This window comes from Convolutriloba macropyga, chromosome 1 (assembly GCF_964194025.1).
Source record: "Convolutriloba macropyga chromosome 1, txConMacr16.3, whole genome shotgun sequence".
Classification (NCBI taxonomy): domain Eukaryota; kingdom Metazoa; phylum Xenacoelomorpha; order Acoela; family Convolutidae; genus Convolutriloba; species Convolutriloba macropyga.
In genome coordinates this window covers 15,687,398-15,707,684 of record NC_134468.1, presented here as the reverse complement: position 1 = coordinate 15,707,684, position 20,287 = coordinate 15,687,398, and the positions used below count along the sequence as shown (strand labels likewise).

General features: G+C 35.2%; 1 protein-coding gene across 1 annotated transcript; it reads right to left on the bottom strand.

Annotated features, from left to right (window-relative positions):
- Positions 1-13: 13 nt before the first annotated feature.
- On the bottom strand, positions 14-19,945 carry LOC142345880 (putative transporter HI_0519). Its single transcript, XM_075398316.1, has 6 exons — positions 19,699-19,945; positions 18,144-18,331; positions 10,468-10,734; positions 9,109-9,739; positions 5,480-5,673; positions 14-826 (listed from the first exon to the last, which is right to left on the bottom strand). The coding sequence occupies exons 2-6, from the start codon at positions 18,313-18,315 to the stop codon at positions 210-212; spliced, it is 1,881 nt and encodes a 626-aa protein (XP_075254431.1). The 5' UTR covers positions 18,316-18,331; positions 19,699-19,945; the 3' UTR covers positions 14-209.
- Between the last annotated feature and the right edge of the window lie 342 nt (positions 19,946-20,287).

Here is a 20,287-nt window from a genome sequence, read left to right as displayed (position 1 = left end):
GCTTTAAATACGTTTCAATTTCAATTTGAAGTTTAAATTTTCAAACTGATTAAAAAGAGTCTGATCATTAATGGTTTAAATTTACTTGTACAAATAGATAATTTTCGTAATAAGTATGAAGTTATAAGTCTAAGTATGAACTCTTGTGCATTAGTCTGTGAGAATAATAGTAATCTTCACGATCTGTTGAGAATGAAAATATCTAAATTTTAATCTGACTCATACAACAGTCCCGCAACACATGCTGTTGAAAAACATGCAATGCTTCCAGTAATAAATGAACTGATTCCAATTTTAGCCAAGTCCGCTCTTCTGTTTGGTGCTAGGGCACTCAACCCACCAATCTGAATGCCAATAGTTCCCAAGTTACTGAACCCACAGAGAGCGTATGTCGTCACAACAATCGACCTCTCTGACAGCGGGTCATCTCCAACTATCATTCCTGACATCCGGCCATAAGCCACAAAATCATTAGCGATTGTTTTCAACCCAAGTAGTTCGCCCACTCTTAGACAATCGTTTGCATCTGCGCCCAAAATGTAGGCCAAAGGGTAGAATAGGTACTGGAATATTTTGTACAAGGTTAAATCATTGATGCCAATCAATTCTCCGAGGTAGGTTAGAATGTAGTTGAAAGCAGCGATCAAGGATAAAAAGGCGATTAAGTTGCCAATGATGTTGAGAACAATCGTTATTCCGTCAATGGCGCCTGATGAAATGGCATGAACAAGATTGTCATACTCCGAATCATTGTCATCGTCTATGACTTCGTCTTCAGTTTCCTCGATTTTTTGTTCCTCTTCATCAGAAGCTCCGCTTATATTCCCTGTTGAGAAAAAAAGTTCAAAACTTGCACAATTTAGCAAAATATAATTTCATTGACAATGTTTCACTCAAATTTTGTCCTTAAATAAATTGAAGACTCTAAGGTACTGGAAACCAAATATTTTCATAACTGCCAGACCGTAAGTATCCCTGTTGCTCATTAGTAGGATCGGTTAACAATTTAGTTTCATTTTAAAAAGTGAAATAAAAATTTTCACAGAGGAAATGGCGATGACCAGTTGTCGAAGAGTGAGCTCAGCGATACCCAAAAGTAGGTAAACACGATAAGAAAACAGATTATTTGGTTGCACAAACTACGATGAGAGATATAAGAAAAAAACAGCATAAAATTTTAAGTTTTTAAACTTCTCCTTTTCACCACTGAAAATTCCTCATTATGTTAAATTTTAAATTATTCAATTATAACGGTGACTTAAAAACCAAAGGTTTGAATTTGATAAAGAGATAAGCTAAAGAGAACTTTTGGTACTTCTTTTCAAAGCTAAAAGTTTAATAAAAAATGCTTATTAATTGGTATGACAAAACGAATGGAAAAAAATGGATATTGGTGATCTAAATTTCAAAAATTTTAGTTTTCATTTTTAAGAATAAAACAGATCACTAAACAGTTCGGAAACAAATCAAATCAATTTTTGAAAATTGAATTTATCAGGCTTTTGTTTTTAGTTGCACATAAAATTGTATAAATTTATTTTGAATCAGTTGTCTTCTAAATATGAATTTGTATAAAATAGTTGTTTTGCTATAACAATACGATTCTGCTCTTTGCTCTATGATGGTATTTGTGGAACAAAAACGTGGATTGCAGAAAATTGGTCCCCGGTTAGTTGGGTTTTTAAACTTTTTAAAAATTGAATAAAAAGTCTTTCTCGAGAACTTTTAGGAAATGCGGAAAAGACGGTAATTTTTTGCTTGTGTTTCATTTCCTCTGTTCAAACTATCTAAGAATGATCACAAAAATGTTCTCAGACTTTAGAATTGTTGTTGCTTCTGCAAAATAACTTAAAATGGGGAAAAAATTGAGAAAGTTTTACTTTCTGGGTAGATTTACTTTTTGGGTCGCCTTATTATCGCTTATAAGGACTTCACGGAGCTTCGCTTACGGGCTCTTCTCTTTATATATCTGCAATTTTATGCAAAAGGTAATGCAGACATAAAAATTTAACTGTGACGCCTTTATACAAACTTTTAAAAAAGTGAACAATTTTTTTGTTCCGACCCCCACTAAAGTGGCGGCGAGGAACTATAGACTCAATTGGTTTTTTTTTGTTCAGACAATTTTGGCCGATCGATATGTTCATCGTAGAATTGTAGAGAGTTGTGAGTGGTATCATTAAAAAGCACATACACCCTACAATATGGATTATAAAAGATATAATTTTAAAATAGTTAAGATTTTTAACGGTAGAAGGTTATTATTACCCTTATAGATAGAAGAGCGCTGCTGAATTCTTTGACTGAAATTTTTTTGGCTAAAATTTTGATAAAACTTTCAAATTTCGAATTTTTTTCATAAAAAATGGCATTAAAAAAGATTTTCTGGTCCCCTTTGTTAAAGTTTGCCAGATGTAATGACCTAGAAACCTTCACAAAGACTCCATAGTCTCCAATAGGGTGCTAGTTGAACTTAGGTGCCCTATGAAAGTCTTCTGGATTTAAAGTTCTGCTCTTTTGCAAATTTAGCTCGATAATTATACAAAAAGCATCGTTGTTTTTTTTAAATATTTGAAGAATTTCACTCAACAATTGATCAAATTCGCATACAATTGGAAACACTTGGGCAATAAGTTCGGCGCGCGCAGAATTAGAGATATGTTTGATTTATATCATTGATTCCTGCAACCAGAAATTTTTAATTTTTATTTTTTTGTTGCTTTTAATTACTGACAAAATTTTTTATTCACTCTCCTTTACTGACAGCTCTTATTTACGTAAAAAAGATGTCAAGTGTAGTTATAGCTTGTTTTCAGAGAACCTAATAGTTTTTATAGTTTTAAAGAAGACTTTAAGAGTAAACTTAAACTGAATTCTTGTATTTTGCCTTAATTTTTTATTCTTATTACAGTCTGATTACTAAATCTTATCATTCAAAGATCCAAATAGCTTCCTCCTGAATCTTGGCTCTGCATTCGGTTGTTACCTAATGTCTCTTATGCCATTCAATGTATTTGTTTTAAGGAAATTTCAGTGATTTTTTGAACTTGTCTGTTTTTTGTTTTTTATTTTATTTCAGTCAACTTCTTGCTTATCCTCTGCAAACACAAGTCAAAGTTTCTTCCTAGTAGAATAAAAATTAATTTTGTGGCCGATTGTTTTAACAGAACTTTTTCTTGCTTTCGGTATTACGAGTTTTCATACTTTTTTATTTGATTTTCTGTGCCTAATTGCCCATTTCTGCTGTTGTTTTTGTTTCTTTGGTAAATTGTCAAACTGCTAAACAACCCAACTCACTGAAAGACAATCTGTAACTCAATATATTGTTTTTTATAACAAATTGTTTTTCATAACAAATGGTTTTAAGGGCTGCGACACCGTTCTCTAGCAGAATTTGGTAGAGTTTTTTATTCTTGCCACACATTGTTGTTAATTTTTGTTGTCGTATACCAAATTTTGGGTAATTAATGGTCTCAATGGCCAACAGTAGATACATAAGTGAACTTAATAACTGATATCGGTATATAGCTAATGATACTATTGACTTTTAAATTAAATTTCTAAAAAAAAAGAGTAAAAGCATTCTTCAACTCATCCTTTTTGTTCCGGTTTGCGTTTTTTTTCGTCTTTTACAATGTTGAATCAATTTTGCAACTTAACTGCATTATTAGGGAATCGCTTTTAGTGTTTTTCCGAACCAAACAAAAAATTCTCTGTGGTTTAAACGTTTTGACTGATATCTTCAGCGCTTAGACAATTTGTTTCAGAAGAATTTTGTGAAATTTAGATACTTTTCATTTTTTTGTTTTTTTTTGCTGTCATTATGTCATAGTCATACTACAAATAGGTTTTTTGATCATCAGAAGGGACGCAAAAGAAGATTATATGTTCTTGCGGTTAATATTTTATAAGTTTAATGGCTTCAAAACTGTTGTTTCGTAAAGTTGTTTGTAAAATTTCTCTGATTCATCTTGTATGTAATATTAATTGATTGTGTTAAGAATTAGTCTGAGTGTGACTACTATCAGTCGTATTCAATTTTCCAAGAAGTTGCAAAATAAAGTTTATACTCTTTTAGTCGAAAGATTTTGTTGGCTTGTAAGTCTGAAAATATTTGTTTTCTTTTTAAAAGACCATGGACTTTTCAGATTTGCCAATCTTAATTCTGTTATCTTGTAGCTTAGCACCTCTAATGATCAGTCACATTCTTTATCTATTGAACTACATTTTGCTCTTTATAACGGGTTTATCCCTCAAATAGTCTTTGCTCTTGGTACAACGAGTTTTTAAAATGCAGTCCTGATTTTGGCATATTCGCCCAGTTTTGTTAGGTTTTTGCTTTTTTTTCAGAGTATTAAAACAATGGGCGGTCTTTTGGTTATTTCCAAAGCACAATCAGGGCTTCTTAAGGTTTATAGTGATCAGATTATTCTTTAAATAGATGGGAGATCGTTTTCAAGCAAATTTTTTGTGCTTTTTTTGTTTTTGCCTAAATTTTTCGTTCTTTTTGTAGTCGGTTGGAATATTCTAGATAATGCAAGATTGAAAGATCTCAATTGCTCTCAATGGATTTTCAAAACAATATCTCAATGATTTCATTTGATGCACAATGTTTCTAATATGTTTGGAGTTAATTCGTTTCAAAAGGCAATGTTTTATTTAACATTGCACTTTGGCTCATTTCTAGTCGACTTGTTGCCAAGTTGCAATAAAAAATGTCCCTTATTTTTTTTCTGATAAAGTACAGGTGAATTTTATGTGTATAAGTTTTATCTGATGCCATTTTGGTTTGGTTTTTAATGGTTTTTAAAAAATGGACAACGAGTTTTGGCCGTAATTAATATTTATAATTATTTCATTTTCATCGCCATCTTTTCTGGTAGTCATATTTTGGTAGTCACAGGTTTCATAGGCCCTCTAAGATAGATTGTTTTATGCTTTTAGTAGTTTGTTGAACGATATATTGATATTTTTTTTATCTCTTCCTCATTTGGTAGACAATTAAGTGAAAAATGTGGATGAGCGGGGTCGGAACTTTATATACGAACGCACATTACCGAGCCTCATGGTTTTGTTTTAATTCAAAAATTCTTGTGCGCTCGAAGGTCACTGTTCGAATTTTTGTGCGTAAAAAAATTCCCTGTGTCTAGGTTTAGCGAGTTCAAAATTGCCTATGGCTAGACATTGGTGCGTTTAAAATTACTTATGTTAAAAGCTGCTTGTGTCTAGACTTTCGTGCCTCCAGACCGTGTAACTTTGAACGAAGGACGTCTCCTTGCGCGTTCATTTTGGTCTGGACATATCAACTTTTCGAAAGCGCGCTCATGCGGAAAAATAGAATAGGTAATTGTTACTGTGAAAATTTAGGTTGTTTGAAAACAAAAATAATTTTTTTTTATTTGAAAATTTGTTTTCTTTTTCATCGAATTCCGAAATTTTGCAAGTTTTGATCTCTTTGCATCACCAAAATGTAAATTACCGTATTCAGTTTCAGGATACACGATTTTGGAAAATGATAGAGCTGCCGGAGCCGACATAACGCTGGCTGAGATTAAGTGGGATGCAGAAATGCCAAAGGATACATAAGCAAGGAAAACACTGCCAGCAATCGTTGCAAATCCTCCGGTCATAACCGCGTGTAATTCAGACATGGTCATAATTTTCAAATATGGTCTGATATTTATCGAGGCAAGTTACCCAATGTAAGAAAGATCTAAAGAACATATTAATGGCCTAATGCGAACTAAAAGTCTGATTTTTTTTAAGAAAAAAATTGAACAGACACGGACTTTTAATCATTAAACAAACTTTGTAATTATAAAACGCCATATGTAATTCTATGCAGACCTTGTTACTCATACAACGTCATAGAAAATTTTAAGATCCGCTGAAGATCAGTCGGATGAGAATTTGAAAACACTGTGGTTTGTATTTCTAAAAAAATAGAAATATCAACGTTCCCTTTTGTGCAGAATTTCTTACTATAAAACACTATACCCACACAAAGCGTCTCGGTAATGTGCGTACGCACATAAGGTTCCGACCCCGCTCATCCATATTCTTGACTTAATTGGCTACCAAATGATTAGGAGTTAGAAAACTTTCAACAACATACATATCATTCAATAAGCAACCAATGGAAAACAATAATGCCACCATAGAAGGCCGATGAACGATGTTGTAAATAGGACAGCTAGAAAGGACAATAATAAATATCAAACAACAAACATTATTCGCGACCAAAAATCGGTGGCTATAATAAATAAAATCATAACAAAATCAAACTCGCATCAGATAAAACCTAAACCAAACGATGTGACCTATACTTCATTAGAAAAATAGGAGAACTGTTCTCAATGCGACTGGTTAACAGGTCGATCAAAAATACCAACAAGGGGCGCATTTCAAAAATACGTTTCCAGTTTGGAAAACAACTATTTTACCGTTTCTAAGGTCATTAGATATCAACTGAAATTACTAAAATGTTCATTTATATCTCCATAGGAAGCAATTAAGACATGCAATTATCCAAGGTTTAATTGCAAGAAATTACAAATCCAATAGAAGCTAAGATTAATGTTATAAATTAAAGAGAAAACAAAATCCTGCAAAATATACAAATATAAAAAAATCTCAAATATTTCATGAAATCTCGTAGTAACAGTAGTAACAAAGACGAGAAACAAGACTTTGCAGCCAAAACTTTCATAGATATCAGAATACTGTTCACTGGAAACGTGTTGCGACCTGTGTTTACAGAGACTGAGCTACAAATCAACCGAAAAAAGATATAAAAAAACGACGAAGCTCAAATACCCAAAATTTTTTTTGAAAACCAATATTTTAAAAATTTATATCTGAATCAAAAATTCAAGAGACATCGTTGAATTAGATTGTGATACTCCAGATGCCAAATCGGCCAGTAAATAATGAGACTAAGTCACGACCCTACAAAATAACAAATATATGGAAGCCAAAACTTTAAACAATTTTACGAGATAACACTATTTAATGCACCATAGTTATAAGATCATACCTGCATCAACCGTAGGTTGTCATTTTTGTTTCATTTTAACATCAATGAGCTTTCCTGATAAAGGACTACGAGAAGATAAGAACAAAAAGAAACCCAAAAATTTAACAGTTTAGAAATCTCGAAAACTTTTTTGTGAAAGCAATAGTCGAAGCCATATTTCACAACGTATAACCCAGCGCAAAAAAATGTATGAATCAACAAAAGCAATTGAGGTTTTCAATTAGTGAGATTGAATTACATGGCTACAAAAATGAAAGCAAAAAGTGTACAGTTGAAGAAAGTGTTTTTCTTCATTCATTTTTAATGTCATTAAAACAAACAGCTGTTAACTGAAATCTTTAACTAGGTTGAATTAAGCATACTGGGGAAGCAGTTGAGACCTATCGTAATCAAGTATATGGCGTACAACAACAAAATAAACAAACATAGGCAAAAACAAAAAGTCCATATAAATTTTGCGAGATAACTGTGTATCAGTCCAAAAAGCAAAAACTATATAACTAAAACAATTACCATATCCATAAAAGCTTTTCCCCCAACGACGTGCATGTTCTATAATTTTACTCAGTTGGATTGGCCACTATAATGGTAATTTGACAAGGCAACAAAATGAACTAAAAAATGTGCATTTTTGCTCAAAAATGAAAAACTTGAAAGCGCGTTGTATAAAAAGAAAGAGACCATTAATGAACATAAAACCATTACGAACATCAATTTATGACCAACAAAAAATCAATTTCCGCTTGTTTTTTTCTGAGTCTGCAACCGCAGATGAGAGAAATAAGATAAAATATAATGGCAAATCTCAAAAATTAACCAATATTTTCCTAAAACAATTATATTCAATTTAAAACAGACATTAGTTGACAACTGAATGATTTGTCTATATTCATTCATAATTCCTAAAAAATAAGTGGATCTTTGAACGGGGTCAAAAAGCTATTGGACCACAAAAAAAACAAATGAAAGCAAAATTCGAGAAAAAATGAAAAAATTTTTTGAAAGCACTTGGTCATAACCACAAAGACCTTGATCTTATTCAGAAACCGTAAAAAAATCTCATTGCTCTTTGTTTTTTTAAATAGCATCTGTCATTCTTTAAGCCCTGATCTGAATTTCTTATAAGTAAAAAAAAGTTGACATAAAAACCTTTTCATAGCGGAAATATTTTGAAAAAAAGTCGCGCACCCATTAAAATCTAGAAAAACTTTTCTTGTTAGGATTCATGACGAGATAAGGATCAGCCCAAATTTTACTGCGCAATCGAGCAAAATACTCATTTTGCAAATAGTTGCGAAAGAGATCATTTTTTCAATAAAGTTTTACAGGCTGTTAAAAATAAAAATGCATTTTGTGTAATTATCGAGTTTTAGTTTGCAAAAAAATGGCAAAACAATAATTCCAGGAGACTCTGGAAGCCAGCGGGCATAGAACTAGCTCGTTTGTCAGCTTAAAAAGAATACGGCAGCAGTTTTAAGGTATCTACTCACAGCAAATTTATAATGATTGCGCTAAAAAAGCAAATTTGTTCACGAAAAAAGTCAAAATTTGAAAAATTTCGCGAAAAATCTAGCCAAAAAAGTCGGATCGAAGAATTTAGCAACCCCTTCTCTATCTTTAGAGATAAAATCAATAACACAGCAGTAAAAAAAATTGAACAAAATTTGGAAAAATTGACGAAAATTAGGTCAAAATTACAGAAAATGTGAATAAATACAGCTGAATTACGTCACATATTCACAAAACTTTAAACCTCGATAACTCCCTATAAAAACAAAAGTTAAAAAAATCTTTCTAGTTTCATATTCTACGCTGGACGGGCTTTTTAATGATACCACTCACAACTCTCTACGATGATTATATCGATCGGCCAAATTTGACTGAACAAAAAAAAACCCATTTGAGTATATAGTTCCTCCCCCACTAAAGTGGGTCGGAACAACAAGTTTGTTAGATATGTAACTCTGGACTTATCAATATGTTAAACGGTAAAAATTCAGAATTAGTAAAACCCAAAGTTTTTGCTAGCCATCAGCTAATTTTAGTTTTGGGTAAAATGCCCTGTAACCAGCCTGACTAATAGAGGCGCCTCAACTGGGCCTACAAATATATTCCCAGCCGCACTCATTGACTCAATGGCAGAAGTTCCCATCGATATTTGTAAGATCCATGCCATTTTTCGGATCAAATACTGCATCAATCCCAAATAGTACAGTGCTGAAATAAATGCGGAGAAGAATGGAACCACCATCAAAGTCGTAATAGCCAAGATTTGAGGCATTTCGTCCAGGTGAACTGGTTTGAAAACGAAACTAATTCCCTCCTGCGAGAAATCCAAAAAGTCACGTGCTGCAGCTCCCAGCCAATCGAAAAGGTCCAGACCAACTTCAGTGCGAAGAACGAACATTCCGAAGCCAAATTGTAAAGCCAGTCCCCAAAATAACGTCCGCAATTTGATTCGACGCTTATTGTTTGAGATTAAAACGGAAAACAGAATTAGAATCACCAAACCCCCCGCGGATTTCAATCGAATAGGATCTTCGTAGTTCCAATAGATGACAGCAAAGATGATCAGGGCTGTTATGGTTATATAGAACAGGATTGGCAGTACACGTGCACAGATTTTAAAGACGGATTTCGCTTTGATTTTGTCGGCTGATTTTCGAAACGAAGGACTTTTTGTAAGAGTTTTGTAGGGCGGTTCTGAAACACACTAAGTTTGATCGGAAGGATTCAACTTGTTGAGAACGTGCGCCTTCGGAATCCTAACAGCGCAATACCTAATTATGTATTTTGCATCATTTAAACTTTGGGATTTTTAACGTGTATTAAAAAAACGGATCTATTCTGTTTTGCCCCCCCCCCCAGCTTAGTGAGCATAAATTTTTTATGACCCCCAGTCGCACGTGCTATTTTCTTACATAGTAAAGTGCTATATAACAACATATAAAATGTACATAACAATCATAAAAGACACTGGGGGGGGGGGGGGGGGAAACAGAATAGATCCAAAAAAACTAACAAATGTTTGTTCCTTGTTTTGCAAACTTTCATAAAACTAGCCAATGAGCAACTCACGCTGCGTTATGTTGTAAATGCATCTACACAAATAAACTCGGAATCGGAATACAGTTCTAATAAAAGCTCAGAAGTTGGTATCTGAAAATTTAAGTGAAATTTTAAGCTCAGATAGTCATACTGCATTATGTTAAACTTTAAAGCAAATTTAAGAATTGGAGTTTTCTCTTCAGTTACACCTCTTTAATCAAGTTTATTTTGCTAATAATATTCAAATTTTTGTTGATAAATAAGATTTTTTTTTACTTTTTTTGGACATGGCTTATCGCTTTCTGAATTATTAATCTGGGCAACTTTGGTTTATAAGTTAGGCGACCCGAATGCAAATGGGTAAAATGGTAATTGGAACTTACTGATTAATTCGTGTAAGAAGAGAAGCAGAGCCAGAATGTATATAATCAACAATGGCCTTGCATCGTCGTAGTGCAATATACAAGCTGCGATAACATAACCTCCCATTACTAAATACACTAAAATTTTAACAGCCAGACGAACATTCTTTTTAGCCCAAATCTGCCGACACCTGTCCAGTGTATCTTCGTATACCTCGTCAATGGTATCAAGGCGGGACTGGGTTTTATGGAAAAATCCATTCCCGTCAAGAGAGTTTCCATTCAGTCCTTGGAAAGCTATCTTGTTATGAATATTTCAAATTCTTGAGAATGGCTAAAAACTGCGTGGAGGTCATCATTTCATGTTATTGCTGTGCCTATTTTATTTATCTCGATCAGTCGGCAAAAACATATAGCAAAAAAAACTATACTAACAGAAGTCTTGCTTCTACCATCCAAAAACCAATTCAAAACAACCAACTAAATTTCCTCAAGATAAAATGAGAAATTCAAAGTTGCACCAAAGTGAAAAAATGTGATATATCGAGAAGTAGCGAACTTAGCAACTTAAGTTAAAACTTCGATATAAAAAAAAAACTTTCTTACCTGATGTTTGGTGAAGTGAAATTGAATAATGGCTTCTAATTTGAACCGAATCGTCGATTCAAATTTGTTCATACCACAAGTTTATCAATGTACATAATCCATAAATTTGTGAGATAGATTCGACCTTCCCAACACCAAACTCGATCAGTACCCAACTCTCCGACCCTCCCAGTAGATAGCAATGACATGTTCTCAGGTAGGGAGAACAATGTGTTAAGTGCAAAAAACTGCACTAGTACTTTCCATATACGGCAAGGGGAAAAACTTGTTCACAAGTAAGGTGTAAATTAACACATATCAGTTTATCTATATCTAGACGGATCTGTAAATTTTCATACTGATACGGATTATAAATACCTGTGAAATTTTGTACATTTAGGCCATTTTGAATTCAATTATTAATATAATAAAATTCTTGTTACCCGTACTCGAGACCACGACAATGGTGTCCAGACCACCAAACGACCGACAAACCTTGGATCTGCAAAATGCTGAATCCTGTACTGCGTGGATCATGTCTTGTGTGGCGAAATGTCGCGCAGAGAAGAAAGAAGATAAAGTTAACAACGATGGTACGATCGTGGACCAACAGGTAACAAAACTCTTTCGTAGTATATGCAGCCAGGACGCACTTCTTAATCTTAGGAGCCTTATGAGCCCTAAAAAATTGTTAGACACTCCTTTTAAAGATATCAGACTAGCTATTCAAAACTATATTTCGCCTAAGGAGAGAGTAGTAACGGCAGAAAGGGCTAATTTTCTGTCCGTTGTCCAAGGCGTTTGAGAATCTGACGACGATTTTCTAGCGCGCCTCAGAGAAGAAGCACGTTATTGTGACTTCGAACAACTTAAAACAGTAACCATCCCTGAGGAAGAGTTGGTAAAAATAAAATTTATCTCAGGTTTGAGAGACCCTGAGGCCAAATTAAGACTATTAGACGGCATTCAAACTAAGCCAACGATGTCTCTGTCTGAAATGACAGAAAGCTTACAGTTCAGAAGTCAAGCAATGGCTTTTGCGAGTTCCTCAACAAGTAATAGACCATTTGCAAAAAAAGAAGAAGTGGGACACAACTTCAAAAAGACCTTCAGAAAACCTAGTGAAAAGTTCACGGGTAATAAAGGCAATGGCAACTTGTGTAATAGATGTGGAGGTAAGCCGCACAGCAGCAAGCCGTGTCCGGCCTTGAACAAGAAATTTAACACCTGTGAAAAGGTGGGGCACTTTTCAAAAACGTGCAGAAGTAAAACGCAGCCTAACTCAGGGAATTCTGACCAGCACAACAACTTCTGCGAGGAAGAGGGGAAGTTGCCTGGTCAAACATCATCCAAAATGGAGGTGGGAATGTACTATACACGGGAAAACGTGTTTAAAATGTCGGTGACCTGGGAGTACATTACAGTAAAAGACCATAAAATAAAAATGCAAGTTGATATCGGTGCTGATAGCACCGTGATATCATCCTTAACCTGGACTGAGCTTGGTAAACCTCAGTTAAATAGGAAATTCAGACGTCTTAAGGCCTATGATGGTCATCAACTGACGCTTTTGGGATCACTAACATGTGATGTTGAGTGGAACGGAAGCAAGTATAGGCAACAACAACTAGCAATTGTGCAATCCGACAAAAAATTTGGGCTATTTGGGAGAGACATCCTACCCCAAGAAGGCATCAATGCAGTGAGTGATGAAAGACTACCTGCAGTCAAAGGATACAAAGCGCATGTGAAACTCATACCGGGATCACAGCCAATGTTCTGCAAAGCCAGAAAGATACCTCTACCTCTCCAAGACAGGGTCAAAGAGAAGCTTGAGACAATGGTACGACAGGGCATCCTGGAGCCAGTACAATCTGGTGGGGTCACAAATGCATCACCAGTAGTGTGGCAACGAAAGAAAAATGGAGCTCTGAGACTATGCGTGGACCTCAAAGTTCACATCAATGGCAAAGTTATGGACGAGGACTATCCAATCCCAGACATGGAGACCATTTTCCATAATCTCCATAGAGCCTCTTACTTTGGAAAAATTGACTTATCAGATGCATATTATCGAATTGAGTTGGACGAGGATGCAAAAGAAATATGCACAATCAACACATCGCAAGGATTGTTCAAGATGTGCAGGCTTCCTCGGGGCCTAAAGAACTCTTCATCAATCTTCCAGAATTGCATTGAGTCAACTTTCAAAGGAATCAAGGGTGTCGTCATATTCCAAGACGACGTTCTGGTATATGGAACAACAAAAGATCAATACGAGAAACGAATGCTTGCAGTCAAGAGTCGGCTACGTGAAAAAATTTTCACCATCAATGAGAAGAAATCCAACTCAAAACCAGTTTCAAGCGTAAGTTTTCTTGGTTACTCTGTTTCCAAAGAAGGAATAGCACCCGATCCTAAACATGTTGAGAAAATCAAAAATGCAAAACCGCCATCAAATATGAAACAACTCGAGTCCTTTGTCGGCTTAGCAAATTTTTATGGTCGAATGATACCGGATTTTGCAACCAAAGTGCTACCCCTAAACGAAATGAAAAGAAGAATTCAGATGGGACAAGGAAGAGCAAAATGCTTTTGAAAACATCAAAAACGAGTTATGTGCTAACCCTCTTGTACAGCCTTACAGCTTGACCAAGGAAGCAACCGTGACAACAGACGCCTCAGAGAAAGCTATAGGCGGGGTACTCTCACAAGAAGGACATCCTGTGATCTACGTATCGAGGAAGTTGTCACAAGCCGAACAAAATTACTCCAATATTGAGCGAGAGGCACTTGCAATCTTCTTTGTGGTCACAAGATTGAAACAATTCCTACTCGGAAGAAGGTTCACTTTACAGACTGACCACAAACCTCTCAATTATCTCTTCGCCCCAGACGAAGAAATTCCGAAAACAGCATCAGCAAGAATTACAAGATGGGCGATAGCGCTGATGGGTTTTGATTTAAAATTGAAGTATACACCCGGAGAACAGATCCCCCACGCTGATGCTCTGAGCAGACTAGACTTTGATGATGACAATGACAATGATCGAGTTTGTCTTGCTCCTGACAATATCTACTTCGTCCAATCCGACCTGGTGACACAGTCAGACATCAAAACTGAGCTGGGATCGAATCGACTCTTTCAAGATGTCATCAAACAAATGAAAAGTGGCATCTGGAAACAGTGCTCAGAAGCAGAGAAAGGATTTGAACAACAGGAGGACGCCTTGACCATTCACAATGGAATCATCTTTCGAGGAGTTGTGCCTTTCATTCCACCCAAACTAAGACCCATGGTGATGGCCAAAGCTCATGAGACTCACCCAGGCAAAAATGCAACTGAAACAGCAGTTCGAATGATGGCATTCTGGCCCGGCATCAGTCAAGATGTTCTTAGATATTTTAGTAAATCTAAGGAATGCCAAGAAAACAGGCCTAGCCTGGGGAAAACAGTATCTACTTGGCCGGAAGCTGAAGTTTGGGAAAGACTCCACATGGACTGGGGCTACGTTAAGGATCAAGGTAATATCTTAGTGATAGTAGACAGGGGATCAGGTTGGATAGAAGCCTTCCCTGCGGGAAATAGAACCTTACAAACAGTGAAGGTGTACTTGAGTCAAATTTTTGCAAGATTTGGGATACCAAGAACATTAGTATCAGACAATGGTCCTGAGTTTGTGAGCAGTGTCCTAAAGATCCCATCTACCATCCAAGAGCAAATGAGATTGCTGAACGAGCGGTCCAAACAGTGAAACGGGCTATTCAAGCCTGGAGTCCAAATCTGAAGGTGTCATTTGGCGCTTTCCTACAGCGGGCTTTAATGACACATCGGAACACTTCCAAGACAGGGCAAAACTCCTGTAGAACTGCTACTAGGACGCAAAATAAGACTTCCAGCAGTCATTGATTTTGATCTGTGTGAACGAGTCCTCTTCAAACCGACGAACAGTTCACCAACGGTTCCAGCTACTTTTATTATCCGTAAAGGAAGTAACACTTCGTTCATTCAGCCAGAGAATTCAAACAAGAGAGTTCTTGTTAGTGACAACAAAATTGCACGGTTGGAACCTGACGACATCAAGACCGAATCTACTGACCCACAGTCTGAGAGCAGTAGGGACGACATAGACGTGGCATCACCCAACTCTACTGAAGAAACCTCAGTAGTTGAAAGGGAACAATTTTCAGTGGCCACGAGAACTTCAAGCAGAAATAAAAAAAACCAGACAGATTTGGAGAAGCTATTCCTACAAACTTGCTTAAAAAATGAGGGAAGATGTGATATATCGAGAAGTAGCGAACTTAGCAACCTAAGTTAAAACTTCGATATACAAAGAAAACTTTCTTACCTGATGTTTGGTGAAGTGAAATTGAATAATGGCTTCTAATTTGAACCAAATCGTTGATTCAAATTTGTTCATACCACAAGTTTATCAATGTACATAAACCATAAATTTGTGAGTCCTTGGAAATCTATCTTGTTATGAATATTTGAAATTCTTGAGAATGGCTAAAAGCTGCGTGGAGGTCATCATTTCATGTTATTGCTGTGCCTATTTTACTTACCTCGATCAGTCGGCAAAAACATATAGCAGAAAAAACTATACTAACAGAAGTCTTGCTTCTACCATAAAACCGAAAACCAATTCAAAACAACCAACTAAATTTCCTCAAGATGAAATGAGAAATTCAAAGTTGCACCAACGTGAAAAGAAACTGTGCAGGTAACGAAAAACGCGACTCCAGAAAAACAAAACCTTTGGCCACAAACGAAAATCACCGCATTTTTCCTACTTCATCTCTTCATAAAAAATACAGCCTGTGGTTATTTTCCAAAAACATGTCATGCAATTGCCTCGTTTTAAAAAGACGTTTTTCGACAAACAAGTCTCTCTGTTATGGCCATTTTCAAATCTTTTATTGAAAATTGCCCTTGATACTCACCTGAAAGTAAGTAGTTTGAAAATTTGCAACTAAACTAGAAGTTCTTGAGGAATAGAAGTTTTTCAGGGACGAGAACTATAAACTTTTTACTAAACACGGAAAATCATTGTAAAAATGGTGTAAACTTTTTCAAAAAGAAAACTTTTGACAAGTGATATGAATTTTCCCCAATATTGTTCAGGAAAATTATAAATTATAAAAAACTCTGGTCCCATAACACAAAAACTAAGAAGCAACATTAGAATTTAAAAGAATTCTCACTCAGAACAGATTATAATAAAAGGCCAAAAAAAACCTATAAAATAGACTTTACGAGTCGTTTGACCCTAAGCAGGACAGATTCTCTTGCTGTGAGCTCTGCTTACGTTTACTCGCTCATGTGCTATCATGTGTCTATCATGGCAAGCGTTGTTCACAGGGGTTAATTAAAAACACATGAATTAAGTTTGACTGTGAGAATCACTAACGTAAGCATGCAAATTTGCACATTCAATTTAGGGTCAAACAACCCCTAATAATTTTTAGCTTTCATTTTACAAAACAAAAATGTTTGTCTTTTGATCTAAAAGTTTTGAAGACTTCAACAAAATTACTTGTTAGCTTTGAATAAGCGTTTATATGAAAAAAAATGATATAAAAGGTTAACGTAAAACGTTTCAGTGGTTGCTTTCGAATAAGGCCGACGGAAAACTTTATTTTTTCCTTTCAAAAATAAAACAGTCAATCAAAAACGTATATATCTTAAGAGCAGTTCTATCGCCAAATTGTCAAAATTGAACTACAAATGACCACTAACATATAGTGAAAAATAGGGGCATTTAAATAACAATAACGATTCTACAATCCTGAAAATCCAGCAATCTGAGCAAAACAAACGTTTTTCCTTTTTGAAACTAAATATCATTCATTTCATGAAGAAACAACTACTAATTAGCAGAATCAGTCTATGGAAGAATTTCACTTTTAACTATTGCTGCACTTTTAACTATTGCTGCATTTCGTGCTCTCGAGGACGACCCGAGAGAACCTGTGCGTGGCAGAGAAAGTTTCAACAACTTCTGAAAATCAGTCCAACGAATTGAATAAAACAATTGAAAATTTTTTTTTCAGAAGACAAACCAATAGAATGCCATGAGTCAAACAGGCAAAAGTGTCGAACAATTTTATCAAAAAACACGAGAACAACGTTTCAATTGTGGGTACTGTTAGTACTAAAGAATATAAAGTCAATGTTTCTTATGAAAACGCCATAGAGCAAATGAAACCTTAAAGAGCCATGGAACTTTACTTCAATTGAATTCTTGCATGGCACATTAAAAAGAGGTGCAGAGGCAAAAACAACAAACGATATGAAGCAAAAAAGTAAAAATTACAGAAAAAACCTGTAAAAACCTTCTTATTGTTGATTTCATCGAAGACAATTTTTTGCAAGAGATCAAAAAGAAAATATTTGAACCTTGCAGTTAAGAATCAAGAGTGTGAAAAAGCCTTTAAAAATTCAAAGAAAACTCAAAAGTCCCAAATGTAATTCTTCTATATCGTCTTGACTCTACACTTTCTCAACCGCTCTTGATAGACCTATGGTACGTATATGTATATATACAGCACTTTCTTGAAATTAGAAAAAAGAGCACAATCATTGTGAATTTTATGCCGCAAAAAGTCATCGTAAAATGCAAAATACTTTGAAAAAATAAAAAAGTTTGCCTCCATAAACTAGTATAAGTATGGAACACTTTGGTATCTTTCACGTAGTTTTCATAGAAATATATCTGAATCTATATACCGATTAGTCGAACATCATAGGCCAATAACAGCATTTCCATTTGAACACAATTCTGTAACGTGCAAAATTGAAAAATTCAATAGAGAGGTTTTTTGCAAGAAAGAACTAAAATAAACTATGAACCTTTGACCAATAAAAATATGTTAAACATTGGCAAAACATCTTTTGTTTGATTAGCGTAAAGAAACAAATAATCAATTTTTCTAAATAATCTCGAGGAGGCACAATTTACAATTTAACAAAAGGTCATTAATAATGTATGAAAGAGAATGTAGGTTTAAAGAAAAATTTCAACGTCAAAATTTCAGAATTTTGCTGAACTATATATTGAGTTGTCCAATCTTAAAATCAACTTTCTCTTATGTTTAACAAGATGTGCCTGGGGAAGCTTCATCGATTGGGATCCACTTGGGCTCAGAGTCGACATCGGATGCGAGAGAAGTAGGCTTTCTAGATTCCAAGTCCAGATTTGTAGAGTCGCTTGGAGCAGTCCTGTATCTTGCAGAATCAGGCTCACTGGAATCTTTATAGCTGTAGTTTCTCTGTGCCATGTTTGTGAAGCAACTTCTAAATAATACGTACACCTAATTTGGTGATCGATCAACTTTATAAAATGACATGTATATTTGACGAAAAAAAAGACATAAATTTTCACAGCAATTTTACGGAACAATTTTTCAAGTAAATATGGCTTCAAAATGATAGCTAAGTTAACTGAGACCAAATGCTATCCTTTCTCTTGAAATCCATTCCAACCAATATTTAGCACCAGTGAGCAATAGAAAATGGACGGGTGGCACGGGGGGGGGGGGTAGTAATAGAAAATGGACGGGTGGCACGGGGGGGGGGGGGGGGGGGGGGGGGGTGGGGGTGGGTATCTCGCTCGGCCCCATGAAGAATTTCCTTTACCCAAGGATTTTAAAAGCATTTGGCCTACCAAATTTACAACCGCGAGAGGGTATAGGTATGTACTCAGGTGATTTAGGTATGAAAACAATTTTCAGGTGAGAGTTTGGAAGAAAAGGAGAAAAAACAGTGCATTGCATTGACTGAAAAAGGGTAAAATTGGGACAAAGATTAAATTAAAGCAGATTTTGTAGCAAGAAAAAGTAAGAATAAAATGCACTACAAAAGTGGGTCAGGAATTCGTTTCAAAAAAATTAAATCGCACAAAACGGCGGTTCTTTTTATTGGCTATAAAAAGTTTGTAGGAACTAGTAAAATGGTAAATATACGGAGATTTAGATTAAAATACGGCAAATTCGACAACAACAACAAATCTTTGTTTTGAAGCCTTTACAACTGCCAGAAGTAACAATTTCACTCTCCCAGCCATTTACTGAGGGTCTAGGAGTTTATGTTTAAAGTGTTTATTCAGTGAGATTAACTGTTCACGTAACCTAGGGACTTTCGGATCTAATGGAACGGGGGAACAAAACCTAAGAGGCTGTTTGGTCACGCGCTCTTCAGAGGATCAGTTTGAGCATTAATTGTCAAGGAGAGCTGGCAATACCAAAAAAAATTATTACTTGCATAGGCTCTGAGTCAACCAAGCGGAGCGAATCAAACAAAAAACGCCCAAGATAGTCTCCAACGCTAGATCAAACAAGATCCTTTGCCTCGGAATTGATAATCAGAAATTGTCGGAATTGCGAAAAATTGTTGTAGTGATACAGTTTACCGACCCAGAAAATCCAACAACGAGAATAAAGCGTTTCTTGTTTAAATCCGAGAACATTAAAATGATACCACTCATAACCGTTAAAGATACGGTAAAAAAAGTAAAATTATTGCGTTCAAAACCACCAATTTATTGTAATATTTGAAAAAATAATATTTGAAAGACCAAATAATTGGTCTTTCAATTCTTACTTTCCCAGTTTCGACATTTTTTTGGAAATATAGAAAAACTTAGAGACAAGTCGAATACTTACTTGTAGACGAAATCCTGTATTGATATTTAATAAACTGTTGCGAACGGCGCTGCAGAAGGCATTTGTACAAAACAACTACTACACTCGCATTATAAAATTAGAATCGAGTGGTCTTCAAAAGGTTAGCTGAATACAAACTTTTTTTTCTCTAATCGTTCTACTTGTTTAAGTAATTGCTGCCAAAAATTTAAGACTCTTAAAACGCCAAATGCACTGGTATAAAATACAAAACAGCAGAACAATCTATCTAGACTGAAAATGCTTCAAAGTTTGTGTTCAAAACAGAACTTCAAAATGAATTATCATAAATGTATCATAGTTTGATAGCTAAGCGCTCGAAGCCTATACATAGTTGAAAGTAGATGAGGATCAAGCATGAGAACAAAAGTATTTATATCATTACACGCCAATTAATTTCAAAATTTCCAATGACAGAATAAAAAGAAGAAAGACAATCAAGCAAAACTGAGAGCAAATGAACTGGTCAAATCTTTGCGCTGATGGTATTAAGAAACACAGAGGCATATGCGATTGTGAAGGCTAAAATCAACTTGAAAAGATAATCAGCCATGACCTTAGCCCACAAATT

Bases quoted from the DNA above. Each gene is read 5' to 3' on its own strand.
- LOC142345880 (XM_075398316.1), bottom strand. From the start codon at position 18,315: ATGGCACAGAGAAACTACAGCTATAAAGATTCCAGTGAGCCTGATTCT. The intron at 5,674-9,108 runs GCTGGTTACAGG...GATAAATATCAG, and splicing joins GAGGCGCCTCTATTAGTCAG to ACCATATTTGAAAATTATGA. The intron at 827-5,479 runs GTAATTTACATT...TTTTCTCAACAG, and splicing joins GTATCCTGAAACTGAATACG to GGAATATAAGCGGAGCTTCT.